The 21,623-nt window shown below is 39.6% G+C and overlaps 1 protein-coding gene across 6 annotated transcripts in view; it reads left to right on the forward strand.

Annotated features, from left to right (window-relative positions):
* The window catches only part of CUNH1orf105 (chromosome unknown C1orf105 homolog), a 92,594-nt gene that overhangs the window by 39,070 nt on the left and 31,901 nt on the right, over positions 1-21,623 (forward strand). The window contains exons 7-8 of one of the 6 annotated variants that reach the window (XM_033762093.1): positions 16,657-16,767; positions 20,335-20,376. The exons of 3 other annotated variants lie outside the window; for them this stretch is intronic. In XM_033762093.1, coding sequence (XP_033617984.1) covers positions 16,657-16,739 — 83 coding nt within the window. In that variant the 3' untranslated portion in view covers positions 16,740-16,767; positions 20,335-20,376. Of the gene's footprint in view, positions 1-632; positions 1,076-1,106; positions 1,137-16,656; positions 16,768-20,334; positions 20,377-21,623 lie in introns of those variants that run through there. 2 more of the 6 variants (XM_033762096.1, XM_033762092.1) reach the window with 2 other exon arrangements.

Here is a 21,623-nt window from a genome sequence, read left to right on the forward strand (position 1 = left end):
AAGTTCAGGGCTCTAATTCCCTTAAGTCATTCAGTGATTTCCAAAAGAAAGGTGTTATTTTATGCATTGAGTGACCCTCCTTCAAGCAATGTGTCTCCTGGAAAATCTGAAGGTTAAGTTTCTGTAAGTCAAATCATATTTGACGAAGAGGTCAGAATGGTAAGGATTTTAGAGTACCAAAATAAATCATTCACAATATGAAGAAGGCTCCTTTTGACATACAAAATAGTTTCTGTCCCTACTGTACTTTTTTTTTTGTAAGATCATGGTTGCTCATTTTTTTTTCCAAGAACAGAACTATATATATGTTCCTGAAAAGTCTCCTGAGGATTCTCTTTTCCCTTTGACTAGTATTACAACTTCACATATGTTTTATACACATTTTGAATTTAATTGGCAGCGACTCCTAAACCTTTATTTCTAAGTACTTCCTTTGGCCTCTTTGACAAGATTCATAAAAGCTTAAATATTGTTGAGAAAAAGAATGTTCTATTACAAGACACTCTTCTGTGAGTTTTGAATCTGTTTCAAATGCTTGAGGAAGTCTTTAGTGGCCCGTGGTTTCTTTGAGTTTCACTGAGAGCACAATCTAAGAAACATCTGTTCTCCCTTCTTCTCGCACTATTTTCCAGAGAATACTCACTACAGACTGCCTATTATGGGTCCCAGGACAGTGGTCTTCCATGGACTTCTGTCAGATGCCTACAAAACTCTTCAGGACACTCAAACCTCTTCCTTGCCTAGAAAGAAACCAAAGCGCAAGACAATAAAGCATTAAGGGGTTGGAGCTTCCCATCTCTTGACACTGGTGTCTCCTCATCATTTCCTCCTAGCTCCAAAAAGATCACTCAGTTTGCTTTCCTAAGAGTTTCTGGGTTTTTTTGTTTTGTTTTGTTTTTTTAGTTCTTGTCACTTTCTCACTCATTTCTCCTAAAGACGAAAGATAATTTACATGATTATAAGGATCTATTGGTTAAAATGAAACATGGTGAGTTATCTCTCATTTTATTTTCTTAAATATTTTTATCCATATTATAATAAATTTGACATCCCTCTGTTTCTGAGACATGCATTTCCTAAGAAAGCTGTTTCGTCACTTTCTTCAGATTGGAGGGCCAGAGATGGTTGAAGGAGACCCCTCAATAGGATGAACCCATTCTGTAAATAATAAAGGTTATGAAGAGAAACTTCCCTCCCGTCCTTATTTCTGTCAGTTATCTCTGATATATGACAAAGGATATTTTCCTATGATGCAATAACTGGGAAATGGCAAGTGCTTAGTTTTTGCAGTCCTTGATCACAGAGATTATGCTTTGCCTTGACCTCTTCTGTTCATCTCCTTTAGTGTCTTGCATGTCGCAGATATTCAGCTAATCTTCACTTAGTCAAATCTATATCAAATCCATGCCAACTATTTTATCATTTGGTTGCTTTGACTTGAGCACGTATGCCTCTAGATCTGTCCTGGTCATATTTCTGCATTGTGGGGAGAAAAAAGAGAAAACTCTAGGTTTGCAAATATTATATTTATGGACACATATGTTCACGCCCAGCTTCAAGAAGGGCCATATGAAAAGGCCCCATCTGCTCATTCAGGGAGAAGACTGAATGCTAGACTAACATGTAAGAATTACCTTCTGTACTGACTTATTTGAAGACTAGACTTCAGAAATCTCAAAAAAAAAAAAATGGCCCTATACTTAAAGAGATGTAAATTCTTGCACAGAAGCAAATAAACAAAGAAAATGAATGAGAACATTAGAAACTTGCTTCCTTGCCCTTTATCCTTGGTAGACTGTTTCTTAGTTTCAGTTTAGTAGGAATTCAAGAACTCTGAAAACTGCCTGTGAATTCTAGTATCATCTTAGATAGTTAGATACACACATCACTGATAACAATGTTCCTTTGTTTTGTTTTTGCAAATTAATAAACCCAGTGAAAGGATTTGGAGCATCTGTACTCAGGCATTAGAGGGAATACATCGTTCATTCACAATTGTTTAGAGCTTTGGAAGTAATGTGAATATTATGTGTCTAGCGAGAGAGAATATTTCCTAAATTTCATTAACATGACTTTAACTCGATACTAGGGTATTTCCAAAACCACATAGGAAAGAGTGATATCCTGCTATTTGCTAGTGTCATGACAGAATGTGCTGTGGTTTGTATCTTAAATGTTTCCTACTGGCCATAACCTGAAGGCTTGGTCACCAGCCTGTGGCATTATGGAGAGGTGATAGGATCTTTCAGAGGTAGAAGTGAGGGGGAGGTATTAGACCATGGGTGGTGCCCTTAAAGAGGATATTGGGATCACAGCTCCTCTTTTCTTTCTCTGTCTGTTTGCTTCCTGGCCACCATGAGGTAAGAAGCCTTATCTGCCAAGCCTTCTGGCTACCATGATGTACTGCCTTATGACAGGCCTCAAAGTGATTGAACAACCATGGACTGAAATCTTGAAAACCATGAGCCAAAATGAACTTTTCCTCCATATAAGTTGTCTCAGCATTTTGTGACAGTAATAAAAGCTAGCTACACACAGAGGATGGTCTATATCAGTGACGCTTAACTTTGTGGTTTTAGGAGCATTTTATACTCCTAAATATTGGAAGTCCTAAAGAACTTTTAAAAATAGGAGTTGGTTTTATCCATTATTATTTACCATATTGAAAATTAAAATGGAGAAATTTTTGAAATACATTAGCTGTCAAAGTAACATTATAGTGTAGCCTTTGGAAAATGCCACTACATCTTGGTGAGAAGAATAAGAAAGGCAAGACATCACACACACACACACACACACACACACACACACACACACATACAAAATAATTGTGACTTTCAGACATCCCAGAAGCGTTTCAGAGATCCTTGGGTTTTGTGGGCCCCATCTGAAGAATGTCTAGCCTGCATGGTATAACCATTGCTCCTTCAGCCTTCCAAGGAAAAGAGTGTATCAGGTTGCTTTCACTACCCTCAGGAGTAATTTTTAGAGAGAAGGCAACAGTAGGTTTTCAAAGTCACTTATGATATTGACTTTTAACATCATTTATTCCCTTTGCCACCTCACAACTTTATAATTCTTTTCTCAAATAAGGCCCCAGCAAAAGTAGAATGGGCTTAACCACTTGGCTTAAGAAGTCTACTTCCCATTGAACCCTCACTTCTGTACATGAATGGCTGTTAATTTATTTGCACTTTGATTAATATAAAATCGTTTCCCAGGATCTGGAGTTCAAATCTAGACCTGGTATAGCTAGTGATGCCCCATCTGTACTTTTGTTGAATAATTTTCCAGCAAGGAAGTTTCCTTTTTCCTTCTGTAAACAAATCCTGGAGAGTAATGGCACTGAGGTGGGATTTCCCAAATTAAGATATCTATCTCTGATATATGTCTCCACATGACTAAATATTGTTTCAGTTTAAACTTGCAGAGAGGTCTGCACATATGCTGCCTGACTTTTCTCCACCAGTAGTAAAGTTGAAAAGAAATCATTTCATCTGCACTAAACTTGGCTTCCATTTGTGCAGTAGGGTCACTGGTTCACTGAATCATCCCTCTGGGGCTAATCTTTCTGTAATGAGTTGTATCATGGGATAATGCTGAATTTGGCAGTTAAGATTTTACCTACTGCATGTTCTTAAATTTCATCCAAAAATCACTCCTAAATGGGGAAGGGAAGATTCTTCACTATGCCAATCTTCTCAGTGTTGGTTTTTTGCAGTTGGGGACTTCACCTTAAGATTCCTCTAGCTGTCTATTCTAGTGCACATGAAGTGGGTGTTCAAGGTCAGGGATGAGGCCAGATGTCCCACTTCATGGTCAATGCCTCCAGTGTCTGTTGATTTTTAACTAAACAAAGCAGATTGCTGTTAGAGACAGAAGTCATTTTACATCTTCCTAACATTTTGTAGATTTTTAGATTATTTCCAAAAGTTCGCTGTATCAAAACTTATTAAGAACAAGAACAATATCTCTCACTGCCACCCAGCCCTGGCAGGAGCTGCTTCACATATACTTGAGAGAGCCTTAGAATGAAAAACCCATGCCGAGGCTTGACAAGCAGTAAGAAACTATAGGAGCTGGATCCCTGAATTTGGGACTGTAAGGCTACAAAGAGTTTATTTAGGTATTAGGATTCTGCCTTTAAGGAAGTTGTTATTTCATTTGGAGGAAAACACGGAGGTGGGAGGGGACTAGGCATGAGTTACAAACTGAACGCTCAGAGATCACAGCAATAATGCCTTCCGTATCACCAACTGTCCAGCTCTCTGAACAAGAATAAAGGAGCAATTGTGTGGCCTTGTCAGGAAAGTTGGTCAGAAGGCAAATGGCCATATTTACCCACACCAGATGTTATCTCTTGTTCTTTGCAAAGTCTTTGGCAAGACACGTAGCAGCTTAGCCAATGGAGTGCAGAACAGTGAAATTAGGACCTGGCAGGTGTGTGCTGCTGCAAGGAAAATCATTCCTACATCTCTTAGGATCATTATCAACTCAGTCCCAGGTAGCAGTTATCAACCTTGGGGGATATCACATAGTAAGACAATAAAAAATTTAAAAAAGGTTGATTCTTAGATTCTCACCTTGAGAAAAAAATGCATATAGAGTAAGATGTGTAGAGACCCTATTTGACTCAGCTATCTTCCCAAAAGAATTAAAAGCATCATACCACAGCGATATATACACACCCACGTTTATAGCAGCACAGTTTGTAATAGCTACATCTTGGAAACAGCCCAATTGCCCATCAACTGGAGACTGGATAAAGAAGATGTGTTTTTTGTTTTAAATATAAAACAGAGTCTACTCAGCCACAAAGAATGATACACATAGCCGGGGATTTAGCTCAGTGGTTCTGGTGCCTGCCTCACAAGCACAAGGATCTGAGTTCAACCTCTGGTACCAGAAAAAAAAGAATGATACACAGAGACATTTATAGCTAAATGGATGCACATTGAGGCCATACTCTTAAGCAAAATAAATAGGACACAAATGTGTAAACACTGAATAGTTTCTCTGATGTGAGAAACTGAAAGTGTAAATGAGGTCCAAAGTATATAATTGATACTGTGTAATAAATGGAAGAAAAGATTCAAAGGGGAAGGGAAAGGGGAAATGGGGTAGGGTAGGGGAAAGTAAAGAAGGGAAAAGAAAAAAATGAGAAAAGGAAAAAATGGAAACAGAGTCTTTGTAAATAGAGAGGGGCAAAGGGGTTGAAGGGAGGGCAGGGGGATGGGGAAAAATGATAACCAAGATACATCATGTAAAGGTGCATACATCATATTATATGCTTAAAATGTACCAACAAACTAAATAAAAACTAAAGAGTAAGATGTGCATAAAACAATAAGAAAGACATATTGGTAACATTAATTGGCTCCAATGAATGGGACTGAGGGAAACACAGGAATTTGCCAAGTATATTCTTATTTGCTCTTTGAATTATGAACCACTTGAATGACTTGAAAAAGAAAGAAAGAACAAATAAAAGGAAAAAAAAGGAAAGAAAAACACCAAAACAAACCAAACACAAAACCTTTTTAATGTTGCCAGGGAGCTAATCTAGCTTTGGAACTTGAAATGCAATAAGCTATCAGCATAAATATTTGTCTTCCTGACATTATGGGATTTAGTCCTTGAATACTGCAAAGTTCAAGCAAGTGTCCAATTTAAAGAATAAATGTCATCTCTGCCCCTGGCAATTCTGTCACTGAAAGTCTGGTAACAAATGTTTGGTGCTTGTGTAGCACTTCACACTCTTCAAAAGACTTTCACTTGTTTTCTCCCTCTCCCTCTCAGTCTCCCGCTCCCTCCTCCTCCCCCATCCCCTTGACCTCTCCCTCTGTCTCAGATGTACCACGGTTCTGCTACTCTTAAACCAGAGCAACACTGTTTCACATGATGCTATCCCTTTGACAAATGCAGTCCTTCCCCAAAGCACTTGTACAAAAATTCATTTTGTTTCTCATTGAGTTTATTGGTACATTTTAGGGACACAATACAGTTACATTCATTACTGGGATATTGTACCTTTACACGACAGGTCTGGGTTCTCATTTTTTCCCCTTACCCCTGCCCTCCCTTCACCCCTCCTCCCTTCCCTATTCACAAATACTTTATTTCCATTTTTTTCATTTGCTCATTTTTTTTCTTCCCTTATTTCCTTCCCCTACCCCTCCCAGTTCCCCTACATCTTTAGCCCTTTTCTTCCTATTTCACATTGTCGATGTGAAGTTGGCCTACATTATGGGTAGCTTGTTAAAAGCCAAATCAAGTTAATGACAAAGCATTGCATATTTTACTCCTTTGACTTAGAAATACAATCTAACCCTCTTCCTGTTTCACATTATCAATTATACCATTATACCAAATATTAATTTTATTGAAATAGGTGCATCTGTTGCTTTTGTATGGAGATGCCTGGACCAGAATAGTGCCTTTTACACAAAACCCTTGATGTATCTGATGGTGTGGCCCTCTCGTGTCCTCCTTACCATATATATTTTTTAATTTTGCCAGTCATCCTTTCTGGACCCCTGAAGTGTTTAGAGTAAAATCTAAAATTCCAGGCATGGCATGGCCAGATGTGGCAGTGGGACTCTTCTCTTGTTCTGTCTCCCTACTGCCTGAGATACAGGCTAAAATGGTGTTAGTTTTCCATTCTTTCTCTCACACTGACATGCCACCAACTAAAGGCTTTTTTTCACTCTAGGGACTGCTACTGTGACAGATTTCCTGCAGCTGCTAACTTTTCTTTGAAAACCCATAGGCGCAATCCTGTATTCTGCCCTAGTGGGATTGCTCTAGCTAAACTCCAGAGAGTCACTATCATTCTAAATTTAGATTTCATCATTTGTTAATATTTTCATATTTGATCATCTAAGCTTCTTTCTCTCAGTCTTTGATACACTGGTTAAAAAAAAAAAACAAAAACAGGATCAGAAACCAGACTGCTTGGGTCAATTCAAACCCTCCTTTAGACCAGAGTTCCCCAAAGGCCTCTTCTTTAATCTACAGTTAATTTTGAAGACATTTACAAGGATAGGGGAGTAGTAATAATAGCACAAAAAATACCCATATGTCTTCCCACTGGAGTCTACACCTATCAATATTTTCACACATTTCTTCCATCTTTCTTGCCTTGCCAATTTTAAAATAAAGAAAAATCTGACATCTCACACAGTTCAGTTTGCAGCTCCCCAATCCCTTAAACCCATAATATAACATTATAGCATATTATAGATAAAAGGAAATAATTCTGTTGGGTTATCGCTTCTTAGCCTTCATTATGGGTAGCTTGTTCAAATCCAAATCAAATTAGTGACAAAACATTGTATATTTTACTCCTTTGACTTAGAACTGCAATCTAACCCTCTTTTTCATGCCATTGACTTGTTGAAGAGATTGAGATGCTTGTTCTATAGAATGCCAAAGATCTTTGTCTATAATGTCCATGTCCGAATTGTTCATTTATCAAATAAGGTCCATTGATCAAATAATTAATTTTCCTTTTAAATTATAAAGTCATATTAATTACCAGTTAGTTTTGGGTAAGCATTAGATAACACTCTTATCCTATTGACTTGACGTAATCACAGAGTTAAACCAAAATTGTTGTACTTTATAATTATGCAATTTTTATCCAGTTACTTAACCTCTATGGGTCTTCATTTCCTGTGCCCTATGATGAGAATACTACAAGTATCTATCTCAAAAAGTAGGTTCTTAGCCAGGCTTGGTGGTGCATGCCTGTAATCTCAGCACTTGGGAGGCTGAGGCAGGAGGATTGCTGTGAGTTTAAGACTATCCTGGGCTACACAGTGAGTTCCAGGTCAGTCTCAACTACAGAGTGAGACCCTGTCTCGGAAAAAAAAGAAAAAGAACTTCCGATTATAAGAACAAACATGTTCTCATTTAACATTTTTGAAATCTGACTTTTAAAGCTAATGTTTATCAAACCCATATTGTGTGCTGGTAAGAAAAGGTGATTAGATGGACATTTATAGCATTTCTTACAATACGTTCAATGCTGCCAGTGAATTCGTATTTTATCCTTACAATAACTTGTAAAATAGATGACATTATTCCTATAATATGAATGAGGAAATGGATCTCAAATGGTTAAATACTTTGCCCAAGTGCCCACTAATCTAAGACATAAACTTAGGTATTTTTTAATACATAGCTGGAGCTCTAACCACTCCCTACTCTGCTTCTGATGGTGAATAGCCATGTGTACAATACAGTATTTAAGATATCATTTTCATTAATTGCTTCTTGTTAGAGTTTAACCCAAAAGAACAGTTCCTTCTTTTGAAGTTTCTGCCTTCTGAGGCGTAGAACTGGCTACAGACCAAAGCCAAGTGTTAACTTTCGGGTTTTCCCAGGGTAGAAAACATTACATGTTTGCTGTAGGCAAAAGCCTCTGATGGCCCGCGCTGTTCACTATTCAGTTTATTGCAATGGATCATGTCTCTAGAATGGGAGGGCAGGTAAAGGCCACAGGGAGCCAGGTCCTGGCATTATTTTTTCATCAAGATAGACATGGCCTGGGAAATGGGGAGTGGAGAGTAGGAAGGCAGTTTGGACCCAAAAGTATAGCAGAATCAGTGAGCAGGTCCTGTAGCAGTCAGATCTGGAATTCTGGTCAGCACCTGGTGCCCAACAGCACGGAGTAGTGTGTGTGTGTGTGTGTGTGTGTGTGTGTGTGTGTGCCAGGGAGTACAGTACTCAGAAACATCAAGAGCAGGAGCTCGTCATATTGGACTCCCGGCTACCTACGGCAAAGCCCAGTCACCAGACAAGATTCTGTCTGGGGAAGGGAATCTGCCAGCAGCAAAACTGTGAAGTCTAAGATTACCAGGGGGTCACGTCATGATCTACGGGCAAGGAGTGTGCATTTAGAAATTACATTAAATATTTAAATAGTTTCCATATACATATATTTTAAAATATTTTTGTTGTTCTCATAATGTAAAATGATGAAAGTAAATCTGAAGACTCTTTTTTAGCTGTACATACATATATACATATATTTTATATTCATGGATACACATATTTTACATATATACATACATACACATATATACATATATTTAAAACGTAATACACATGTACATATATACATATATACATATATAAACATATTTTATATATACATATATATTCTAACATTGTATTTTATAAAATAAAGTGATAGAAGGAAATCTGAATAGTCTTTATAACTAGTGAGGAATGTATAGGAAGTGAACAGTAGCTTAAAACTATTAGTTACTTTTTGCCTATTAACAATTTTCAAGAGAATTACAAAATTTCTATGTTAAACAAGTGGGGCATTCAATTTCAATACTGAGAAACTCTTGGATATAAGAAAAGAAATATGAATTCCTGGGGCAAACATAGCTGTACCAAAAGGACAACGAGTTAACCTAGTGTTTCTCTCCATGTGGTTTAATTCAGAAAACATTCACTGAAAATCTGTTAAGCAGCATACATGGTATCGGGTGCTGTGGATACAACACAGAATGCAACCATTCTCTGTCCTTGAGAAATCTGTTCTGTAATTGAACAGAACAGAATAGAGGTAGGTTAATAAATAATCACCATAAAATGTTAGAAGCACTATGTTAGATGCAGGCACAGAACATTAAGAGAGTTAACTAGCTCAGCCCCAGGGTGAGGAGAAGACAGAAGGTTGCCTAGGAGGCCATAAGCAAATTATAAAGAGCACTTGCATTGAACCTGATACAAAAAGTCAGCCTATCTGGCTGACAAACCATACTGGGTACAAGCCTGGGCTCAGCACTTATCCTGGATGATTTCCAGTTCAGATGATGAAAACATGGGCAAGTAATGGGCCTCTCTAGACCTTAGTTCCTTTGTCTATAACATCAGGACAGCAATAAAGTGCCTGCCTCATATGTTGCTATGAGGATTAGATAACATAATTATGAGAAGAATCTGTGGTCAGGTTTACATTGCTGTGGCAAATGCCTGAGACAGTCAAGGAGAGGAAAGGTTTATTTTGGCTCCTGATTTCAGAGGGTTCAGTCCATTATTGGTGGGCTGTTTTGCTTCGGGCCTGTGGAGATGCACAAATGGTGTTGGAGGAAAGCTGTTACCTCATTGTGGCCAGAATGCAAAAAGAGAGGAAGGCCAGGGCCAGGGCCCAACTACACCCTCACAGTTTGCCTGCAATAGCCTAACGTCCTCCAAGTAGGCTCATTACCTGAGGGTTTTACCACCACCTCCCAGTATCACCAGGGGCCGGGAACCAAAGCCTTTAACATGTGGGCTTTTGTAAGACACTTAAGATCTGACCTGTAGTAGCCCTTTAGTATGTAACGCTCAATAAATTTAAATTATCAATTAATTTTAAACACAGTATGACCTGACAGATCTGAAGTTGTGTATGGGGGAGGCTGTTAGATTGTTTTCTATGCTTAAAAACCCCTATCCCATGCTGATATATGATTTTTAATCTCATCACTTGTAGATTATTAGACAAAAATCGATAGGGTAACTTATTAAGGATTGGTAAGAATTTTAAAATGTGGCAGTATCGGTCTTTAAAAGGAGTTCACGGTTAACAAGATATTTCAGTCAGACTGAATATCTGCTCTTCTATTCGTTGCTTGAGTTCCTCATATATACAGATACTACACTTTATAGTAGGCTTACAAAGGTGATTTATACATAATACATTTTATAGGAAGTCACAGTCTAATGGGAGGGACAGGCAGTGGATTACACCATAGGATAAGTGCGATAGCAGAGGTAAAATGCTTTGGGGAGCACTCCACGGTAATGACTAACAACGGGCCACACAACTGACAAGGTCTCATGAACGAAGTAACTTTCTAGTGCAGCCTTGAATAAAACTTTCCCAAGCAACCATCAGTGGGATGGGAGAATTCCAGAAAAGGAAATTGTGTAAAGACCCAAAACACGGATTGAAAGGATGTATTCAGGGCAAAAGCCATAGAGACTAGTTTTGTTTCTGTGAGTTCCTTTGTTTCTGTCTATGAAATCCATCTATTCCTGTCACCTGATAGCTCTCTGCTCGCTGCACACTGGCTCTTTTCCTGGACTTCAGCACACCCACAGCAGAGGCTGCAGGGACCGGGAGGAATGAAGTGAGGCCTGATCTCTAGCTCAGGGCGCTCTTCCAAGTCCTTTCCCTCTGCCTGTTCCAGTCCCCCTCACACGTCAGCTCCCTCACTTCCTGCTCCACTTGGCTTTACTTCCAACTTGGCTCCCACTTTGAAGATTTCTGGAGCCTCCAACTGTTCAGCTCAGACTTGGTAACAGAACCTCCTCAGCACGGCAAACTCAGGCCTCAGGCACCAATCACGTCCAGTCCACGGCTTGGGCTTTTCCCCCAGGACATGCCACCTCATTATTCACTCCATACACATCTGTCAAGCTCCTTCTGAGACAGGTCTCCCTGTAGGCACTGGAAGACATTGTGAAGAAGGAGACCAAAATCCCTGCCTTAAATGGAATTTATATTAGTGTGGGAGGCAAACAAAAAACAAACGATGGGCACCCCCCCATTGCTCTCCCTTCCAGGGAAAGAGTCAGGAGCCACACACATCGAACCTTTGTTGTGTCCCGTAAAACAATTACAGTCAGTTTCCTCGCAGTGGCTTGGTTTTTAATGTGCTACTACAAAGTATGTGGTATCACTAGTGTTATATATCTTCTCCATTGAGACTCTAAATTACCCTATAAGGAACAGCAGTTGGCATGTCTATCAGTCAAGATCAGATTCTTATTGTCTCTGGCTGACTATAGATTATGAATTAGTCTTTTTGTTTCCTTCCATATCTTTCTTCAATAGCTTTTCTTTTCTGCTGTAACACTCTCATTTCACATATTCGCTTTGCATTCTATCTCCAAAGCTCTATGCTTTCTAATTAGTTACTATGTATTGCCCAATATAATATGGCATCGATTGAAATATGCACAATCATTTCATGTACTGATAAAGAAAACAATGAAAAGATGAGGAATTTAACAGGGCATTCTTATATGAAGTTAAAGCACCAAAGAAATAACCTCACTACACAGAGAGGGATGTGAAAAATTCATCTTGGCATGTCCCTGTGTTGACCTTCAAGGAGAGAGATGGGAGGAACATCTCATCTTAGAATTTAAACTACAAGCTGACACTTATGAGCTGGGCAAGTAGCTTGGTAGTAGAGCACTTTGCTAGAATGTGCACCATCGATGAAAAAAGAAAGCAAACAAAACGAGCTGGCACTCCTATGGGTGGTGTAAGTTCACACTTTAGTGTAGCCTGAATATCCTCAATCTGAGATTTAATATGCTAGGTAGTCTCAGAATGACTTGCAGAAGTAAAAGTTCATACAGCCAAATGACACCAGCCACTTGGTAGACTTAGTTGTGGAGCAATTTGGACTAGAATTGCTTTTCATTGAGTTTAAATTATAAGGACAATACCTTGTCGGTTGCAACCACTCCAAAGCTTTAGTTGGAGAAATGGAGGCTTTTACGAGAACCGATTAATGACAACATGAGTGCGCTCATTTAGAGCACCCAAAGCTATTTCTTTTTTCCTGAAAGATCAGACATTTTCCATGCAGCATCTCAGGCTTATTCTTCCTCGATGGTAGCTTTCATTAAGTACCATGACGGCATCTGTAGATAGGGGTATAGGCTCCTACAGCCACCAGCCTTTTAAGTATTGACAGAGGCTGTACTGTTAAAATTACTGGTAAATGCTGGCAAAAACTTTGAAAGGGAACATAGAACTATTATGGAACAAGAACTAGGTGGGACTATTAAAATGATAGGTTTTCTATCTAGATAGAGCCCAGAAACCAAGTAGTCAAATTCCTCAGGCAACCCAGCAGGACTGCTATCCCACTAGATCTCAGGGTGGTTTATCCTTGTGGGGAACTCAGGCATCTACTTACATCTCCTCAAAGCAGTCACCTTGCTTACGTCACTTATAATTGCCTACCCACATTAAGACGCTTAATCCTTATCCTGCTTCTTTTAGTCAGAGCTGTTACCACTGTCTGAAACTGCCTGAAACTATTAGTGAATTGTTAACTTGCTTCTTTCTGTCTTCCTCATTAGAAAACAGGGAACTTGTTTAGCTCTATAAACCCAGAACCGTAACAATACGTGACCCAAAACAGAAACCCAAAAATATTTGTTGTTTAGGTAACCAGACCGTGAGTGGATGAAGAAAATAAAGACAATAGCCTTAATTATTCCAGTTTCAGATAAGAGAAATTTCATTATGTTGGGTTTAGATTACATTTTCTCTGGGCAGTCAGCTGTCCTGCTTTAGTGCCATAGCTTTTAGCATAGTGCCCACCAGGTACAAGACCTGCAGTAAATTACTGCTCGACGGAAGAATGCGCCTCACATAACCTTTTATGATGAGCGTCTTTGGGTCTCTGGGAGGTGATACGGCGTATCACTGAGAACAGTGACGTATATGACATTAAGGTGAACAGTGGGAATAGAAATAGATTTTAGATTAGATGAAATACAGAAAGAGATGAGAGCTAGAGATGTAAAATAACGTTTTTTGAATGAAAGCTGGAAAATCATCAAGACTAAGAACAAAAGACAAGAGGACTTTTAAGGAAGGAGGAGAGATTCGAGACGTCATGGTTTTCCATGTTCTTCTCATCTCCTTTGTTAAATAACCAAGGGAGGTTATCTTTCAGGGGTCTTTCAAGACAGGAGTACTTTCTCTTTGGCAGGTGTGCCTCTTGGGAATGAGGGATAAACCACGTATCCTTTCCAACATCCGCTGGTCTTACTACACTCACCTCTAAGACACTAAGAAGCCTCCCAATAGTCATTCAGCAACTGTTTACGACATACCTGCTAAAGGCCCGGGAGTAGTCAGAATCCTTTTAGTTGTAAACGGCAGACACACATTTCATACCTTATGAAAAACTTGGACACAAGCTTGAAGGGTGCTGGTTTTCTCCCAGTGTAGCTAATCCACAAGAAGGGCAGAAGCACAGCATACCCTAAGGACTACCGCAGCCAGGGACCAAATGTGGTGAAGATTCTATCTCCATCTTTTCCTTTTGTGGTCTCTGTGTGTTGTCTTTTTCTTTCTCCTATTTCCAATGTGGAAAACCTGACTATGGGCACCTTCTAAGCTTTATGTCCTCTAGCTTTTGGCCACTTGTGATCCCAAACCCAAACAATCGAAGAGAAGACACCTGGCACAACTTGAAACGAGTCTTATCCTCATCAAGCAGCGCTGGGAAGGAGAGACACAGTTTGCAAAGTAATTGGGCAGGGTTGAGCAGACAATGCCATAAATACTCATTGTGGCCTGGTGCTCTGTTGGGCACTGGTGAGACAAAGATGATGAAATGTTTTTCCAGTAAAGTCAGGGTGACATCAACTGCTGCACTCCATACAAATGCCAGAAATGATATCCTCAGAAATGCTGAATGAGATGTTACTTTTAGGAGCAGCTGAGATTGATGTCTCTCTTTCAGAGGCTGCCCTCCTTGTCTTTGTAAAAAAGTACAGCCTGTCTTTCCAGTCCATAAGTTTGTCCTGTCCCTTGGGGTTAGTGATGATTGTGGCAGTGAAGGTGGCAGTTGGGGAACTGGTTTGTCAACTCTCCGGAATGTGAAAAAGAGGTTAGTGTATCACTGCTAGGGATGATCAGGATGAAGTAAGAAGAAAGAGGAGGAAATAGAGAAAATGGGAGAAAAGAGAAAAAACAGGAGGAGAATATAGTTAACATGAAATTGACTCCAAGCCTTACTTCTCCCCAGTTCTCTGTCTTCTTCTGTCAGAAATGAGGAAGATGAGCTGTTCTGAAAAATACCAAAAGGACAAAACCCTGAGTTGGGACTCTCTCATCAGCTTGTTCCTCTCTTTCTGAGGCAGTGTCTGCTCACCTCTTCCTCTGTAGAAGTGTCTAGTTGAAAAGAGAGGACCAGACTGAATGAAGTACACATATGCTTGCTGTGTTTCCATGACAACTCATCCTCGAGCATCACACTTGGGCTCTTGCAATTTTCATCCTCCCAAGGAGGAATTAGTACATTTGGAGAAGGAATGGGTTGGCTTGTGGTCAGATACACGGGCTTTTAGAGAATCTCTAAAAAAAAAAAATTTACATTTCTTTTAGGATATTTCTGCTTTCAAGGCTTAAAATAATAGTGATTCTTTCTAAATGGTGGATATAAAAATTCTTCACTTTTCCCTTTAGAAAATAGTTAAAGTTCCATGACTTCCCTAAAGGCCTATAGTAACAGCACAGCCCAGAGAATGCCTAGTCATTGGTTAGTCAAATGGAAAAAATAAGAGCAAGGATGGATAGGTAACAAATTGCCCCAACCAAGTGGCCCAAGTTAGGAGCCATTATTTTCTTTAAGCAAATAAGATCGGTGATCAAGAATTGGAAGAAAAAGTCAGAATTTAGCTCAGTGGCGCCACACCTGCCTGGAAAGTGCAAGGTCCTGAGTTTGATTCCTAATACAAAACAAGCAAACAAACAAAACTGGAAAAAAGTATTTTAGAATTAGTTTCAAGTAGATGGACGATAGGGGGATGGAGATGTTCAGAGAGATGAAAGTGTATCAGTGATCTAGAGCTCCTCCCTTAGACCTAGAGAAGGAATCCAACACTAGCATAGCACTTGGCACATAAAAGCTTTCAGGAATAGTCGGTGAACTGAATAAAAGTAGTATTTGGTATCTGTGGGTATATGTCATGAACTCTGTACAATCGGGAGATTTTCTAAAAGCCTAAGATCTGCCCTCATGGAATGAAAAATATTTCCTTTTATTTTAAAAAAATTACTCATTTAACTCTGATTTGTGGTCCCTGTTAATGAGGAATCTGATTCAAAACAAGTGACATTTAAAAATTGGTTTCTGGGGCCAGGGATTTAGCTCAGTGGTGCCGCCACCTGCCTCACAAGTGCAAGGTCCTAATTTGATCCCCAGTACCAAACAACAATAACAACAACAACAAAAAATTAGTTTCCACTCCCATAACCCTCTAAGGGAGGGAGGGATAGCTTATTCTGGAATCCAGAAACTAAGCCTTTACTAGGTACTCCTGTAGATTCATTCCAAGCAAAAGATAGGGATTGAATCAAAGGACAATACCTTGCAGTTATTTTCATTAAGGAGACCACACAATAACTGTCCCATAGGGCAGAAGCAGAAATCCAGTCCATACGGAATGTTCTGTTTACAAACCCTAGATCTTATATAATTCAAATCTATCTAGTTTCTTTTATTCCCACAGTCAGGTCTATTGTTTGTACATAAAAATTGCAACAGTATACTGGCTCAAAACTTAAAAACAATAGGGAAAAATTAGCAGTGACAATCAGTATTGATTACTAAGAAATAGCAGCATAAGGTATGTTTACAGCATAGTGGTTGAGAGCACAATGGGCAGTCTGATGGGGTTTGTACCCTGGCTCAATAACTTACTGCCAAACTTATGGCTTTGGGTGAGGCTATTGTGAGAAACTGTTATATCACAAAAAGTACTGTACTTAAAACCTACCTGGCATATAAGTTTTCAATAGGTATCAACTAATCTTACTATTGTAATTATTTTTAAATGTTTTCTAAATCACACTTTTAATAAGGCCATCCCCTATTTCCACTTTTTCAATAGACTCCTTTCTTCCCCCTGCACGGTGCAGGAAGGGCTGGTCACTTGTTTACCCAACCCACGGCTCCTATCTGACCAATTCCTGAGCTCCAGCTTCACTGAGACTCCTCTAAGGTACCTACTTCTCTTACGTCTCTGTACATGGTCTCTTCCTTCTGCTGGAAATATCCCTTCCGCACTCATGCACCTGGCTATCTATTTGTCCTTGAACTAGCTCAGATATCACCCTTCCCAGAATGTTCCCCTGACTCTGTCAGCTTGACTTAAAGATCCCTCCCAGTGGCTCTTGCTTACCCGTGTCCTGCTGTATCAAGTTTCTTATTGTACTCTGCTGATTTCTTTCTCTCCTGCTCTTCTTCTCCCATGGAATTTGTGGTCCTTTGGGAAAAGAAATTACATTTTTGTCTCCCGTGTATCCCCAGTATGTATCACAGAGCAAGAATTAAAAAAAAAATGCTCGGAATCTTTAAAGTGCCTTAAAAATGAAGGCTTAAAAATGAGGAGGCTTAAAAATAAAGCAATCTATACGGATCATCAAAAGTAGAGAACTAAAACCCAAAAAGAAATAAATACAGAAACATCTGCAATTCCCTTGCCTCTTTACTGACTCCTGCACCATGTCTGAGGTCGGATACTCACTCTCTTACTATTTTCTATCTCTAAGTTGCCTGCCTGAGCATGTCAGGAGTCACATTGGCCATGTCCCAGGTCTTTGTGGTGTTACTCGATCCTGCTTCGTTTCCTGTGAGCAACCACAGCACTGACTCTGATCCTGAACAAGAAATTCAGAGCAGTCAGGGTTTTAGAGCTTTTTAAGCTGATTATGATTCTTAGAGGTAAGAGATCCAAGGCTTTCCATACTCTAAACAATGCAGAGCCTGTCTGGTGCAGAGCCCAGCACTGGATTAATAGTAACCAATTCTCTTTACCTTTTTAAACTATCCTAGAAGGCCCAGGTTAATCCTTTAAGTGCCCCTGTGGGTGGAAACACCATCCTATTACACATTGATTAGGAAAGTGATAGCTCAAGGTCATTCCGCAGATCATTGGCAGAACCAGGAGATCAAACGCAGCTCCAGAGAGGAGCTGTACTAGAGTCATATAATGTATGTCAGTCTCTTTTTCTCTTTGGTATTTTTCATTCTGGACACAAAGCTACAAAATCAAAAATAGATCAAGAGGTAAGGTAAGCAGAAAATCATATATTTGGACAAGATTTAAAAATGAACAAATAACATTTATGAAATTTCCCTGAACCTATTCCTGACAATTTGCAAGGCACGAGAAAAAGTGAATGCCCTAAGCTACCCGAGAGAAGCATCCTACGTTTCTTTCTTTGGCACAAAAAGTCCCCAAGAAAAAAAATAAAGCCTAGGAGAGGAAGACAAAGAAAACTATTTTTAGGCTTTAGAGACTTGATTTTTTGTCTGCTATTTAGTAAAGATTTTGTTTTTTGATGAACTGGCTACGCGCTTCTGAAATAATTTCTTAGAAAAGAATTAGCGACTTCCTGGGAGTGACTTCCAAACACTTCATTCTCAGGTGAAATGGCCTCAGAGTTATTCATTTGCTTCAGTGTTAGGCAGATTAGGCAGAAAAATGCTCAGGGAGCTTCTCAAAGTTGGTGGGGTCTCTTCTCACCCTAAAATCATATATTGCCTACTTCTATAGTTCTTATAACCTCCTGCATGGTCTACTTAGTAGAGGCTCAACAAGGCTTCTTTTTTAAAAATGTGAATGCATGGCATGTACAGTGTAGGAATCATGGTCTCTTATTTTTAGTTCTGATAGGAAGGAAGGGAGGGAGGGAAGCAAGGAAAGAAAGGAACCATAATATGTAGCATTTTCTGTATGTTAATGCTTCCAACCTGGCCAGGTTGTATGTGTGCCAAGTTCCTATCAAAAGTCTCTATGATAGGCACTTTAACATTAGCTCTTCATTTTTTTACCTTGACATTGTTACTTGTATCAGTAGAAGTGGAATTTCCATGGCCCCATCTTGTATCAAGGACCTTGGGTGACACCCACAATTACAGTCCCAGTCCAGCTCTACCTGCAGAGATCCCCACTGCTGAGACCCCTAAACAAAGGGTTTAATGTGTGACAAGGTGCTTAAGAAACTAATGCTAACCCTGCCTCTAGCAAAAGAACTGCAATAACCTGTCCCTTGAGATGTCCTGCAAGTTTGCCTTGGATAAGATAATCCTTAATGATTTATTTTTATTCTGCTCGCCATATGTTTTATTATTACTGCTGATGTGAAAACATGCCTAAAAATAAGCATCTTTTATGCAATTTTGATTTGATGACTATTGACTTCTTGACCTTTAAAATGAATAATACCCATCGAAATGGTGGTGGTAATGAAATGGTTTTGTTGTTTATTTTCCCTCTACATAGCTGAACCAGAGATTGGCAAAATGATCTCTTCTACCTCTTACTATTGCAGATCAGCCTGGAATCTTGTTGAAAGCCTTACATTTTTTCACCTTACTTTATTTGTGCTAGGGAGATAGCTAAACTCCTGAAAAAGGGCAGATAACACCTGGATTTGTCATGTCTGGATGCCCTTGAAGGTTGAAGCCAAACTTATTTGTCAGGATCAGAGGCTTGAGCTTGCTTTCAAGGTTAAAAAAAACCAAACAAACAAAAAAAACAACCTTTAAAATTTCCAAGATACATGAAACACAACCTCACTTAGGCAGTTCTGAGTAGTTCTGTACATCAGTGGATGAAACCTGCCAGCAGGCCTTAGAAGCATTTGTGAAGTCTGGAAAATGTAAGAAACAGCCAAGATAAAGATCAAGATGAATACTTGGGATTTTCCAGTGAGCAAGAAAGGACACAGTTAGGACCTCCTACCAGTCCCTGAGGACACCTGCACCGTTACATTCCACTCTCTCCCAGCCTCACCATTCCCAAGCTCCTTTCCCCACCTCCTGTCACCAGTTCCCAGTCACCCTATGCTCTACACCTGTCTTCAACTTCAAATAGAGGGAGAAGTACCTGTGTAACAGGGACCCCCAAGCTTTGGACAGGGTCCACGTTCTGTTTGTCCTGTGACGTAGGACAACTCGCCTGTTGCCATCATGGATGCTCAGATCCTGCTCGACCTTTGCACTGTCGTAAGCTCTCAGCCCAATCCTAGCACAGCAAAGCTGTGTTTTACATTGGCTGGGGGAGGGTAAGAATAGTGACCGCACACTTAAAGGAGAAGGTACAGGAGTTGGAAGGTCCTCAGTTACCTTGGCCAGTGCCAGAAAGCAAGGACCATTTACAACATTCTTTACAAAGACTTGTCTGGCCTTTGAACAAGTACCAGGTAACAAATGTTATCTCTTAAGAGAATAAAATGATTGATGTCTGTAAAGAAAAAAAGGAGTCAGGAAACAAACTTTTCATAATCATTTTGCTTCCTTTGAATACCATCCAATTGCAGGTTATTACCTACTGAAAAATTAAATATTTTGAAAATGCCTTCAGGGTGAGGAAACTCATTATCCCCCAAAGCAGACACTGTAGATGTCTGGAATTTGCAGAAGGTTGTTTCTTGAGCTCAAGTGAAATCAGCCTCAGTGGGCTTTTGCTTTGCTGCTTCTCCCATTTGCCACCCAGCTCCACTATCAACATTTTTTTTCAAATATTTAAAGACAACCATTCTATCTCCTTTTATTCATTTAGTGGATGAAGGTCACCCACTTCACTGTGTCAGATCGCTCATCTAGAAGAGCTAGAGAAAAACAAAGGTAATTCTAGCGTTTGTTTGAAAAAGGCCCAAAAAGGAACTGGTTCCAGGGATGATACTGTACTACCTTGCTGATTCTGGCCTCTGTTACTCAGTGAAAGACCAAATTTCACTCCAAAATAATGAGATAGTTATGATCCTGCTTAATCTCACTGCCTTTGGGGGAAAGAGGGAAAGGAGAATTTTCTTAATGGGGTTACACAGCTTTTTGGCAGCCTCAGAAGAATTTTATGAGTTTTGGTAATAATCTGTTTCATATTTTTTTTCCAAGTTCATTTCCAAGCTTTCATTTAGAAGTTTATAATTCAGTAAAATTAAGAGACTAAATTTAGGCGAAATAGATGGGCCCAGATCTTTGTGCTGCATGTCATCATTTCTGTATCACTTCAACAAGTATTATTTCCCTTCCTCTCACCATAAATTTCTACAGCCATGCTAAGACACAAAGGAAGCACCAAATATGTGCCCTATCTTCAGGGAGCATATATTTATTTTCAAAAGACTACACACACATAAAAGCAAGGAAAGGAGACTACAAAACAGTTTGCACTATGAACAGCCACTGATCAGTCACCAGGGAAGCACTAAAATCATAGAGTTCTCTGCACTGGGCAGATTATTCTGCCTTCCAAACCCTGAACATTATCTTGCCTATCTACTACACACACACACACACACACACACACCCTCCTGATCTATAAGGATATATTCTTTGAGGCACTTGTTCACTGCAAAGAAATGTACCCACATCTCCTCAACTACTTATTTCTCCTTACTCCAATGGTATGCATCTGGGGACCACCAGATAGGAGTAGAAGAGGCAATCTCCAACTAAGAGGACTAAGAAGTGGATACAGAGAAGTTTTCTTCCTGGGGGATCTAACCCAAATCTCTAAAGCTCAAAGTCAGACCAGAAGGAATCTCAACTCTAGGCAGTGCAAGTGCTACAATGCTTTGTTTAGCCAGCCTGTGAATTCCTAACCAGCTCATGAGCATGGCAAGTGCTCTCTGAAAAGCTAGTCTTCCAGAGCATTTGTTTAATCTCATCAGAACTGTTACGATGGGAGGAAGCAGGTATCTTGCATTAGGGCTCAGAAAATGATAACCAGAAGTGTGGCACTTTGACATTCTGAGTACTTTGAACTCGAGGGCCCTGTAAAAGCCTCAGAAGAAAAGTCTCTTTCTCTGACGTCTTCCTGCCCTTCTTTCTCCTATTCCCTTTTTA

Source organism: Fukomys damarensis, unplaced genomic scaffold (genome assembly GCF_012274545.1).
Source record: "Fukomys damarensis isolate Sample0158 unplaced genomic scaffold, DMR_v1.0_HiC HiC_scaffold_11, whole genome shotgun sequence".
NCBI lineage: Eukaryota > Metazoa > Chordata > Mammalia > Rodentia > Bathyergidae > Fukomys > Fukomys damarensis.